At 47.5% G+C, this 12,982-nt stretch overlaps 1 protein-coding gene across 1 annotated transcript in view; it reads right to left on the reverse strand.

Moving 5' to 3' along the window:
• Window positions 1–1,198: 1,198 nt before the first annotated feature.
• Window positions 1,199–12,982, reverse strand: part of GOLT1A (golgi transport 1A) — a 16,183-nt gene continuing 4,399 nt past the window's right edge. Inside the window, exons 2-5 of the mRNA XM_011931830.1 lie at window positions 5,939–6,030; window positions 4,677–4,855; window positions 2,235–2,298; window positions 1,199–1,536 (exon numbers count right to left, since the gene is read on the reverse strand). Of these exons, the coding sequence (XP_011787220.1) occupies window positions 1,498–1,536; window positions 2,235–2,298; window positions 4,677–4,855; window positions 5,939–6,030 (374 nt within the window). The 3' untranslated portion in view covers window positions 1,199–1,497. The remainder of the gene's footprint in view (window positions 1,537–2,234; window positions 2,299–4,676; window positions 4,856–5,938; window positions 6,031–12,982) is intronic.

Raw genomic sequence — 12,982 nt, forward strand, 5'->3', positions numbered from 1 at the left:
GGTCTCCAGGCGGCTCCTAGACTAGGCCCTGTGACTGGCGCAGGGTGGAGGTGGCGGAGATTCTCTCCTTTTTTCTTCCTTCCTGCTTTCCTTCTTTCCTTGGTTACTGAGCACTTCCTCAGCACAGGGTTTTGAGGTGAATACGCTATGGCATGGTCAGAGACCTTAGGTAAGCAGCCAGCTGTGAGCAAGGAGGATGAAATGGGAGCTCTGGAAGGTGGATGCACCTGGGAAGTGCCAGGGGTGCAGAGAGGGGACTTCCAGGTGGCAGTACATCCAGCCCGCCTGCTTGGGGGCCCCACTTCCTTGTCACATGGCACCCACCACCATATCATTTTGTGACTGCTCAGGTACAGTACTTTGAGGACAGGGACAGGCCCCCTTCCCCCTGTACCCTCGGCACCCACTCCATTGCTGGGCACATACAGAGAGGGCCCTCAATAGATATTTGCTAACTGCATGCATCGCAAGTGACTTTTGTCTCTTTCTTGAGCCTGCAAGAACTCTCTATACCCTTGGACAAGGGGCTCTCCGGGGCAGGGACTGTTTCTTCTCTCAGGCTAGGAGTCTCTGAAGGCAGGGGCTATGTCTCTACCCTCAGACAGGACGCTCTCCCAGCACAAGCTCGACCTGGTGGTTCCCTAATGCTGGAGAAGCATGCTGGCAGTCTGCAGGTTAGCACCCCTCACTTGTCTGGTGCTTACTGTTAACAGGGGCTTGCAAACGTATTATTATCACACCCATTAGGGCTGTTAAACACCAGGACAGAAATGATAGCCTATGAGGACAGCACTGACCATCATAGACCAAAACTTCACTATGGGGATGATGTGTACGTTGGCCTGCCCTGAAGCAGGAGGTGGACTTAATGGGCTGAAGACGCTAACATTTTTTTGAGATGGAGTCGGGCTCTGTTGCCCGGGCTGGAACGTAGTGGCACGATCTCAGCTCACTTCAACCTCCACCTCCCCAGTTCAAGCAATCCTCCTGCCTCAGCCTTTTGAGTAGCTGGAACTACAGGCACCTGCCAGCACGCCCGGCTAATTTTTTTATTTTTAGTAGAGATGGGGTTTCACCATGTTGGCCAGGCTGGTCTCGAAGTCCTGACCTCAGGTGATCTGCCCACCTCAGCCTCCCAAAGGTCTGGGATTATAGGTGTGAGCCACCGTGCCCGGCCAAAGACGCCAACTTTGAGTCCTAGACACACGCACAGCTTGGGAATTTAATCTTCACTTTTCCTCCTGTAAATATATAGTGAGGGTGTGATGCCAGCCCCAGCCCAATTTCCTTGGGGCTCTGCATCTCTGCTTCCTGGCAGCCTCTTGAGTTGACTTGGGGATTTGACGTCAGTTGCTCAGCTCCATCCTTCCTTCTGGACTTGGGGAGGTCCAGATATGACCGGGAGTGAGTCAGTGCGGGGGACTGAGGGGGTGGTTCCCATTCTCTCTCCAGCCCCCTCAACCAATGATCCAAGTTCAAGGAGCTCATCTCTGTTGTTCAGACCATCGAGCTAGTGCCTTGAAGTCTCCGGAACAGCTGTGGGAGCCAAGAATCATTACTCCAGACAAAGGGTAGAGAGCAGATGCAATATCTAGTTATTACAGAGCTGGCCTTGAGAGCCAGGAGCTATGCCGGGCACAGATACGAGAGGGGCTGCAGGGGCTGTGTCCAGCTGGCGGTTGTGGTGGGGTGCTGGCTGTAGGGTCTCCCTGGGCTCCTCAGAGAGCTCACATTCTGCCAGGTGCTTCAGAGAAAGGGATGAGGAGGGGCAGGGGCTGGTTACCACTGGCTGTGTCTATCCCCAAGAGAGGACAAAATCTGTCACCTACAGGACAGCTTTTCCTGCTGTCATCGGCTGTCATATATTCTCTCCATGCCTGGGGCCCGCACGTAGCCAGATTCCCAGAAATCTCAGGCATGTCCCCACTGAGTCACCTAGAGTCTCTGCATCTTCATTTCTTTGGCTGTAAACAGGAAGCTACTCATAGCTACCTTCCTCTACAGCCACACTCAGCTACAACTGCATCTGGATCCCCTCCCCTTTTGGGCTCTTGTCAAATGGAGAAGGTGTAGGGGGAAGAGGAGTCTAAAGCACCAAACCTGGGCTAGGGAGTTTGAGGGGAGACAGGGGAGGGGCCACTGCCCCTGGGACAGCAGTTTTACCAGCTCCCCTCCGTGTGCTCCCCCTCACTCCCCAGGGCATGCCTGCAGGGCTGCAGGCATCATCTGCTTACCGCACCCAGGAAGGGGATGCTGCAGACATCGCCCAGGAAGCCGAAGGCAACAGGGAAAAAGCCCCTAGGAGCAGAGGGGAGAAGGGAGGAGTCAGTGATGGCCCAGGAAGGGAGGATAGAGGGCAGGAGGCTGACATCCAGGTTCAAGCTCTGGCTTCCGTGCACCAGGGGCAGGCTTGGTTCTGCACTCCTGTGTTCCGAGAGGCAGTCGAGTGACATGATTAAGAATGAAGGCCCTAGGGTCACACTCCGTGGGTTCGCATCTTGGCTCTACCACTTACTGGCACCATATATACTTTGGCAAATTCCTTAACTTCTCTGAATCTCAATTTCCAACCATAAAATGTGGCTAACAATAACAGTGTCTACATCATAAGGCCATGTACAAAGAAAAGGTCAGGAAGTGCTTATTTTTATTATTGTTACTGTCATGATTATTACTCTTCTGGCCGAAAGTTTTCTTACCTTCCTGAGATCTACCTGACCCAGGTGTCCTGGGCCCTCGGCATGGGCGGCTGTTGGAAGCCTTGCTCACCGTTATACTCCCTGGTGCCCTGGCTCCCCCAGGCATACAGCCACCCCTGCCTTTAGCAACTCTGCTCTCATCAAAGACACCCTGCCAAGGCCTGACTGTGGACATATGCGTGACCCCTCACAGGACCTGGAGGTGCCAAGGCTGGCATGAGAAGAGATCCCAGTGTGTGGCGGATGGGAAGGGAGATTTGAAATACGGATTCTGGCTGAGCCACTTCCTTACCGTGGGCCTCAATTTCCCAAGGTTTCACTGCACTCTGAGGTCCCTGATAGCTATAATTTGTTTGCCCCTTCTGTGTTACTGCACAGTGTCTTTGTCAAGGCTGACTTTCACTTTCAACTATCGAATCTGCTGCTGTCCCACTCCACTTTCTAAGCCCTCCATAAATGCTAACTGTTGTCAGAATTTATTTATGGGTCTTCCTACTGAACTGTAAATTCCGTAGGAACTTTCTCCTCATTCAGTGCCACATCCTCATACCTGGCCCTGTATTTGGCATGCAGTAGGTGCTTATTATATATTTGACAATTTGAATAAGTGACTGTTTGAAAATGACATACATATATATACATACACACATACACACACACACACACATATATATTATATATATATATATATATATATTTTTTTTTTTTTTGGAGACAGAATCTCGCTCTGCCACCCAGGCTGGAGGCAGCGGTGCGATCTTCTCTCACTGCAACCTCTGCCCCCTGCATTTAAACGATTCTTGTGTCTCAGCCTCCCGAGTAGCTGGGATTACAGGCGCTTGCCACCAAGCCCAGCTAATTTTTTTGGTATTTTTAGTAGAAACAGGGTTTTACCATGTTGACCAGGTTGCTCTCGAATTCCTGACCTCAAGTGATCCGCCTGCCTCGGCCTCCCAAAGTGGTGGGATTGCAGGTGTGAGCCACTGCGCCCAGCCATAAAATGACATATTTGAATATGGAATAAATAGATGGCAGGTATGCGTGAGAAAATTTAAAGCCACACTTCCTGAAGTCTCTGAGGCCTAGGCCATTCAGGCTAATCGGGGGGTTTCAGGGCTACATTCAGCAAACGGGGGCTCCTATGAGAACCCAGGGATTCCCAAGCCCCACTCCTTTCCATGATTGTAGAAGCCATCATTCTTCCAGTCTCCACTGTCCCCATCCCACCCCTATTCTCTCCACACTACCCTGTAGACATATGAAGTCTTCCTTCCCAACCCCACTTTCTCTGAGAACCCTTCCTTCCTTTTCCTTCAGTACCCTCCAGTCTTCTCTTAGACTCTACCCATCCCTCAAGGCTTCTCTCAAGTCCTGCTTCCTCTACGACACTACCCTGGACTCCCCTCTGAGTGCCTACAGGCCTGACAGTGGCCACACATCATGACTGAGTTCCACCCTGCCTTTTCCCAAGCCCAGGGCTGACACAGGTCAGGCCAGGGGATGACACAGATGTCAGGAGCCAGAGCCCCCTGGGTCAAGGGCGACCTTTCTCACATACTAGTTTCAGACCTCGGGGCGGGGGCAACTTCTCTGAGCGTTGGTTTCCTTATCTGTGAAGTAGAGGATAATCCTAGAGTGGGTTGTTGTGATAAAATAAGATGATGATCATGAGCGCGCCTGGAACATGTTAGCTCACTGCCCTTCCTCTCCGGCTGGATTTGAGGGCAGGCCTCGTGTCTGCTCCCTGCTCACAGGCACAGTGCTGGAAACACAGTCAGCACTCTATCAGTATTTGGTGATGGATGGGCTAATCCCTCCAAAGTACCCTTCAGCTTACTTTAGGGGGCCTTTCCGAAGTGTCCATGGTTCTCATCTCTTGCAGGATAAAGTCCCAGCTTCTGCACTCCCTGCTGGGGTGATCTCAGCCACTCAGATGCTTTGGTGGGTCTGTCCAGGGTTATAGGGATTTGTACTCACTTGAACAGGCTGAAGAACCCGTAGGTTTCCAGGAACATGCCCAGGAGGGGCCAGCGTAGGAGCACGGCAACCACACCCCCCAGGAAGAAGCTGGTTCCCTTGAGTTTGTGCCGTTGGAAGAAGAACCGAAAGGTCTTCCTCAAGCCGATGATGAAGGAGAGGCCCGTCAGGAATAGCAGCTGTAGGGGAGGGAGGAGAGTGTGACGCAAACCCACCAGCCCCCTGAGGAGTTGGGGGCACAGGCCTGGAGCCAGGTGGCAGGCAGGGGCAGGACATGCTAACTCTTTAAGACCATCTGAGCGAGGGCCATCCAGCAATGTGGCAGAAACCCAGAGCCTTGATAAGTCTTGCTGGCTGGGAACAGGACTGCACAGAGGCAGGGGGATGGATGAGAAACTTTTGATGGTTTCTAGTTGCCCACCCAATTCCCTGGAGCCCAAGCACTTTTTCATATGGGACTTGGTTTCTCACCATACCATCTAGGGAAGATGGAAGCAGGTGGGATTTTTATTCCAGAGAAGTGAAGATTGAGGCCTTAGTAGGTTAGGCAGCCATACTGAAAGTCACACAGAACCTTCAGAGGCTCCACCACCTACAGAATAACCCTCCAGGCCCTCCCCTGGATACCCTATCACTGTCTTCAGCTTGGCTCCTAATGATCCCTTACGAGTGCCCAGGCTGTCGTCAAATTGAACTCTCTGGTTTTCTTCCAGCATATCCCATGCTTCCCCGCTCCTTCCCCACACCTTCTCTCCTGCTGTTCCAACCCCCCTGGAAGTGCTTTATTCACCTCCACACCCATTTCCTTTCCAAATTCCTCTCTACCCTTCTCCAATTCAGTGTGCACTCTTTCCACTAAGCCCCTTGTTTCATATTAAATGTGTTTACCATGGCCCCTGCCTTCCTCCCAGCCATGTATGTCATGTTATATCTCTAGCCCTAGAGTGGGATTCAGATGGCAGGGACAGTGTCTGAGTCCCCTCAGAACCCCCAGGGTCTCGCGCAGAGCTCGGTGTGAGAATCCAGGTCCTCAGATTCTTGGTGCCGCGGGCTCTGCGTCCATTTCCTGTGCCCTCCTCCGCCCAGGCTTGATGATGTCTGACCCCTGGATAGGCATGGTCTGAATAAACTTGGGATTTATTTAAGGGATTTATTTAAAGACTTAAATAAACTTTAAGTCTTTATTGCCAGGACTATCCTGGCAATAGAGACTTCAGAAAGGTTGGGGCAGGGGAGTGGGGACACAGGGCCGGGGGACTCACGTTTCCAAAGGCCAGGAGCACGGAATCAAAGTACAGGAGTGTTCCAAAGAGGATGAAGAAGATGCCAAAACCGGTGATCCCCACACCAATCTCTGCAATGGGCAAGGAGGTGGTGGAGCAAAGGGCTTTGGGGAGCAGTTGGGGACCCTGAAACTTCCCCCATTGCCACAGGACAGGTGCCCTCTGTGGGGGTAACTCCACTTCCATCCAGGAATCTCACCTTTCAAGCTCTCAGGGGATGGTGGGATGGGAAGGGGAAGGTAGGATGGCATGAAGCTTTGTCTAGTACCTGGGAACTGTGCTGTCACTTCTGTACACAGTGGCATTCTGTCCTCACCGCAGCCCTGTGTGGAGGCTGGTGCTGCCCTCACCACTTTATACTCTCAGCCTCTTCTCGTCCTCAAAAGCCACATTATCCACATCAGTATCAGGGCTGAACATAGCATCTGCCTCCTCTGCTCCTGCCTTGTGCAACTGAGAACCACTGGAGCCCAGTCCACACTGCGTAGAAGGGAGCCACTGAAAACTCAGGACCGCCAGCCCCAAAGAGCCTCAAAACCACCCAGCTCTCCTGGTCCTTTCTCAAGAGGCTGGCCCGCCTGAGCAACTCTCCACATGGTCTCCTTTCTCCTCAGAATTGTCCTGTCTCCACTCTCAGGTGGTGACATTTCCCACTGGATTGGGAAAATAGAAGTCATAAGTTAGGAATGCATTCCTCTTCCCAGCTGGGGCCTACACCCAAGATCCAAGCCTGCACCTGCTCCCATTGTGCTCCCTCCCTCCCTCCTGCAGCAGGCACCTTGTGGGCCCCGCTACACACTCTTTGGCCAACTCTCATTTCAACCCAGTGGCTTCGGGCAGTTCTGCCGAGGTTGGACCCACACTGACAATGAGCCCCCATTCCCAAGGTTTGACAGTGAGCCCCCATTCCCAAGGTTTGACAGTGAGCCCCCATTCCCAAAGTTTGACAGTGAGCCTCCATTCCCAAGGTTTGACAGTGAGCTCCCATTCCCAAGGTTTGACAGTGAGCCTCCATTTCCAAGGTTTGACAGTGAGCTCCCATTCCCAAGGTTTGACAGTGAGCCTCCATTCCCAAGGTTTGTAAGCGTCTCAGGGCGTGTTTTGAAGCTGAGTTCGCTCAGAGCCAGCAAGCATAGCTCAGAAGTTCAGGACATGAAGGCCCCCTCGTTTGGTCAAGGGCTACATTTTTGACATTTTGATAAATATATTTCAGATCGCTTCCCTGAAGATGAATTATACAATAACCGGATATATAGTTCCTTTTTTCCTTAACCCTCTCCATCACTCAGAATTGTTAATTTTGCTTATCTTTGCCACTATGATAGTCAATAAATGGAAACTCATTCTGTTGCTTCGTTTTTAAATTGTTACCTTTTTAAGTTTTAAATTGTGGCAAAACGCACATAAAACGAAACTTACCATCTAACCACTTTAAAATATACAGTTCAGTGGTATTAAGCGCATCTCCTGAATTCTTCATCTTGCAAAGTTGAAACTCTACACCCACTAAACAGTAGCTCAGCATTCCCCTCCCACCAGCCTCCAATAACCACCATTTTACTTTCTCTCTCTATGAATTTTTGACTACTCTGGGAACCTCCTATAAGTGGAATCATACAATATTTGTCTTTCTGTGACTGTCTTATTTCACTTATCATAACATTCTTAAGGTTCCTTCATGTTGTAGCATGTGTCTGAATTTTCTTCCTTTTTAAGACAGAATAAATAGTCCATTGCTATCTGCATCCTGCATTTTGTTGATCCATTCATCTGTTGATGGACATCTGGGTGGCTTCCATCCATTTCTTACCTATTGTAAATAGTGTTACCATAAATATGAGTGTAAGAAAATATCTCTTCAAGATGCTGCTTCCAATCCTTTCGGGTATATACCCCACAAAGTGGAATTACGGAATTATACTGGATCACATGGTAATTCTATTTTTAATTTTTTGAGGAATTGCCATTTTGTTTTCCATTGTGACTGCACCATTTAACATTCCCAGCAACAGTACACAAGAGTTCTAATTTCTCCACATCTTGCCAATACTTTTTCTGTTTTGTTTTATTTTGTTTTGATAGCAGCCATGCTAATGGGTATAAGGTAGTATCACATTGTGGTTTTGACTTACATTTCCCTAATGATTAATGATTAATGATCTTTTCATGTGCTTGTTAGCTGCGTGTATATCTTCTTTGGAGAACTGTCTAGTTAATTTTTAAACAGGTTGTTCCTTTTGTTGTTGAGTTGTAGGAGTTCTTTATATATTTTGGATATTAACTATCAGGTATATGATTTGCAAATATTTTCTCCTACTCTGTAGGTCACTTTTTCACTCTGTTGACTGTGTCCTTTAACGCACTGAAATGTTTAATTTTGAGGTAGTCTGATTGATGTCTTCTTTTTCTTTTGTTGCCTGTGCTTTTCAAGTCATATCTTAGAAATCATTATCAAATCCAGTGTTGTAATGTTTTCTCCTATGTTTTCTTCTAAGAGTTTTGTAGTTTTAGCTCTTATTTGTAGGCCTTTGATCTGTTTTGAGTTACTTTATGCAGCTAGTATAAGGTAAGGGTCCACCTGCATCTTTTGCATGTGGATATCCAGTTTTCCCAGCACTGTTACTTTATGCAGCTAGTATAAGGTAAGGGTCCACCTGCATCTTTTGCATGTGGATATCCAGTTTTCCCAGCACTATCTGCTGGAAAGACTGTTCTTTCCCCATTTCACGGTCTTAATGCCCTCGTCAAAAATTTTACTGGACTTGTTAGAATTGGTTCTCATAACCTCTATGAAATTGGTATTATTAATATGCTTTTGCAAATAATTGTTAAAAGTAGGGGGAAATTATTCTGGTGTTTAGAGGCAGAACTATAAAAACAAAAACAAAATTATCGAGACTAAATTTACTGGCTGAGTTATATTTACACCTGAAAGAAAATGAAACAACACGATCATCTTCTGGGTAGTTAATCCATCATCTGTTGCTAGGCAGATTTTAAGAGGATTAGGATCAATTCCAATATAGAAAGAAGGCCAAAGAGCTTCTTTAAAAGAATCATCAAAAATACAGCGATGAAACCAGGTGCTCAGTGGCTCACACCTGTAATCCCAGCACTTTGGGAGACTGAGGTGGATGGATCACTTGAGGTCAGGAGCTCAAGGCCAGCCTGGCCAACATGGTGAAACCCCGTCTCAACTAAAAATACAAAAATTAGCTGGGCATGGTGGCATGCATCTCTAGTCCCAGCTACTTGGGAGGCTGAGGCAGGAGAACTGCTTAGTGAGCCGAGATTACACCACTGCACTCCAGACTGGGCAACAAGAGCAAAACTCCATCTCAAAACAAAAACAAAAACAAAAACCAATGATGAGATCTAGCATTCCAATTATAGACTGAAACCTTGCTCATCTCATAGTCTGGTATCATGCCAGTCTTACTGGATCTCACTTTTGGCAGAAGCTGGATTTTGTTGGGACCCAGTGTAACATAATTTCTCTCAACATATCACCCGGCTGCCCAGAATCTATTTTCTACTGAAAGCTGATTCCTTGTGTTCCTGACAAGCCTTCGTGATCGATTTGGGCTTGTTTCCTACTTCTACCTCCTCCGGCTGGCCTGAGTTAAATCTCTTAGAAGCTGGGACAGCTCAGCAGAATATCACCCCATGGATCACGACGAAGGTTGTGTTTTGTCAACATTTCCTTCCTCAGAGACAACACATTGAGAATGTAGAGTTACATCTACCTGAATTACCATGATAATTTCGTGTAGGTCAGAATATTGTGGAGGAAGACCACAGTCATCTTTCTTTAACCCAAATGATAAAAGTGTTTTAAGTTTTTATGCTTGTTATAAAATATCTGTTGTTGGCTTACGCCTGCCATAAAAATATCTGTCATTGATTTCAGCTCTGACTCTACACCCTTTCCTCCCGCTCAGTAGGTGTATTTGTGTGGAAATACGATGTGCACATTTTATGGGGTTTTCATTTTGTTTTGTTAAACTATCTATATGTTCATCCTGCACACACTTAAGAACAGCCTCATACTCATTTTGCAGAAACAGCATAAGTTTCTCACATTCACACGTGATGTCCATTCTATTTATTCCTTCTTCTTCTGCAGCAGCGATTCGTTGGCTGGCATAGTCATCACTCCTCCACCTGTTCTACACTCTTCTTTAAGGGCAGGTGCGATTCCAGGACTTTCCTGTGATAGGGGCAGCCTTCTTTATGGGCCACACTTAGTGCTCTCAGCGCTCAGTGGGACACAAAACTCCACAGAAAAGGGTCAGAAACTGTGTTTCTCACACACAAGCTTCAGACCTACCTTTGCCTCTTGCTTCTGGAGTAGCTTAGCGATTTTAGTCAAGTTACCCAGTCAGAGGTTGCTCCTAAAGTTCTTTTCAGGCAGCAACCATGGCAGAAAGAGCGGAGGGGTGGGGAGGTCATACAGATGCCCCCAGGAGTGACGGGTGTGCCTGCCGGGCACGGTCCCCAAGATACAGACAGATTGAGCAGCGCGCCCTCTGCTGGAGACGGCCAGGGCTGTCACGCCTACACCCAGCCGAAAAAAGCTGGGAGGCCAAGGTAACTTCAGGGAGGCCTGGCTCTCCAGGCGCCACCTGGGAGAAGTGGAGACTCCCCAGACCTCAGAGACCAGCTTCAGGTCTCCCTGGCAAGGGACACTGATGGCTGCACTGGTGCCCTTGTTTAGCCCCTCACTCTGCAACTCCCAAGCTGCTGCCAAGAAGAGCTTACAACCACCTGATACAGACAAGCCAGGCTTCCCCGACTCCCCATTTTGTAGCTAGCTTTAAGAAAAGCCAGATTCAATGTCTTTCTTGCTCCAGAAAGCAGCCACACCTCCAAGGAAATAATATCTCATGGAGCAGGTGGATGAGTCCTTCTGGCCTCAGGCTGCGCAGCGAGTCTCAGAACATCATCGGCTTTTTCCCCCCTTTTCCTTTTCCTTTTTTTAAAGCAATCACAAATGTGCAGGAAAGTTGCAAGTACAGTACAAAGAATATTTTTCTTGAACCATCTGAAAGTAATTGCCACCTCATACCTCATCACCCCTGAATGCTTTGGTGTGATTTTTAAAACCTCTCCTGGACACTAAGGACATGAATAGACAATTCTCAAAAGAAAATACACAAACAGCCAACAAACACATGAAAAAATGCCCAGCATCACTAATGATCAAGGAAATGCAAATCAAAATCACAATGTGTGATACCACCTTACTCCTGCAAGAATGGCCATAATCAAAAAATAATAAAATAATAAATGTTGGCATGGATGTGGTGAACAGGGAACACTTCTACACTGCTGGTGGGAATGTAAACTAGAATAACCACCATGGAAAACAGTGTGGAGATTCCTTAAAGAACTAAAAGTAGAACTACCATTTCATCCAGCAATCCCACTACTAGGTATCTACCCAGAGAAAATAAATCATTATACGAAAAAGATACTTGCACATGCCTGTTTATAGCAGCACAGTTCAGAATTGCAAAAATACGAAACCATATATATACATACATATGTATGTGTGTGTATCTATCTATCTATCTATCTATCTATCTATCTATCTATCTATCTATAATGAACTACTACTCAGCCACAAAAAGGAATGAAATAATGGCATTCGCAGCAATCTGGATGGAATTGGAAATCATTATTCTAAGTGAAGTGACTCAGGAATGGAAAAGCAAAAATCATACGTTTTCACTCATAAGTGGGAGCTAAGCTATGAGGATGCAAAGGCGTAAGAATGATACAATAGACTTTGGGGACTCATGGGAAAGGGTGGGGGGTGCTGAGGGATAAAAGACCACATATTGGGTACAGTGTACACTGCTTGGGTGATAGGTGCACCAAAACCTCAGAAATCACCTAAAGAGCTTATTCATGTAACCAACCACCTGTTCCCCAAAAAACCTATTGAAATAAACAAACAAAAAGTTCTCCTAGACAGCCAACATACAGCCATCAAAACAGGGAAATTAATATTGATATGTGACTATCCGCTAACCCTCGGACTCCATTCAAGTTTCATCAGTCACCCAGTAGTATCATTTATAGCAAAAGATTCCAGTTCATCCTTCTGTGTGGCATTTAATGATCATGTCTCTTTAAACTCTTCTGTCTGGAACAGCTCCTTGGTCTTTCCTTGGCAGGAACTTGACCCTTTCGAAGATTCAGGCCACTTACTCTGTAGCCATCCCTCCATTTGGGTTTGTCGGATGTTTCCTCACAACTAGATTCAGGTTACGCATCTTAGGCAGAAATGGCACAAGATGTGATGCCGTGTTTTTCTCACTGGATCCTGGTAGGTGGTGCACGATGTCAGTTTGCCCCATCACTGATAATGTTTCTTTACTCTTAGGGCAGTGTCTGCCAGGCCCTCACCACCCCATCCCTGACCCTGCAGGGGACGCCCGTCACTCTACTTTGCCTATGGCACTTTGCACCAGGCCACCCCTAGCGTGAACACCCTTCTCACCCTGCTGGGGTTCTAACACCCTACTCTGAGCACCCCCTTCTCCGTGTTAAACCTAATGGCTTTAAGACTGAATTGTTCAGGAACAGGAAGGAGGGAAATAAGGAGAGAAAGAGCCTCATTCGCTTTTCAAAATTAACAATAGTGATTGATAGTATAATGAACATACTGTGCCAGGCACAGTCTAGGCACATATATGCTTTAAGTATATTAACACATTCAATTTTCATAACTACCTGTGACATAGGTACTACTATTAGCACCATTTCACAAACAAAACTGAAACACAGAGGTTAAGTCACTTGCCCGGGGATACACAGCATCTGGCAGAAGCAGGATTTGAACCTAGTCTCGAGCTCCAAAAAGTGACTTTAGGGTGGGCCCGGTGGTTTACACCTATAATCCCAACACTTTGGGACGCCGAGGTGGGTGGATCACCTGAGGTCAGGAGTTCGAGACCAGCCTGGCCAACATGGTGAAACCCCGTCTCTACAAAAATACAAAACATTATCCAGTGA

Source organism: Colobus angolensis, unplaced genomic scaffold (assembly GCF_000951035.1).
Source record: "Colobus angolensis palliatus isolate OR3802 unplaced genomic scaffold, Cang.pa_1.0 Scaffold91, whole genome shotgun sequence".
NCBI classification, from domain to species: Eukaryota; Metazoa; Chordata; class Mammalia; order Primates; family Cercopithecidae; genus Colobus; species Colobus angolensis.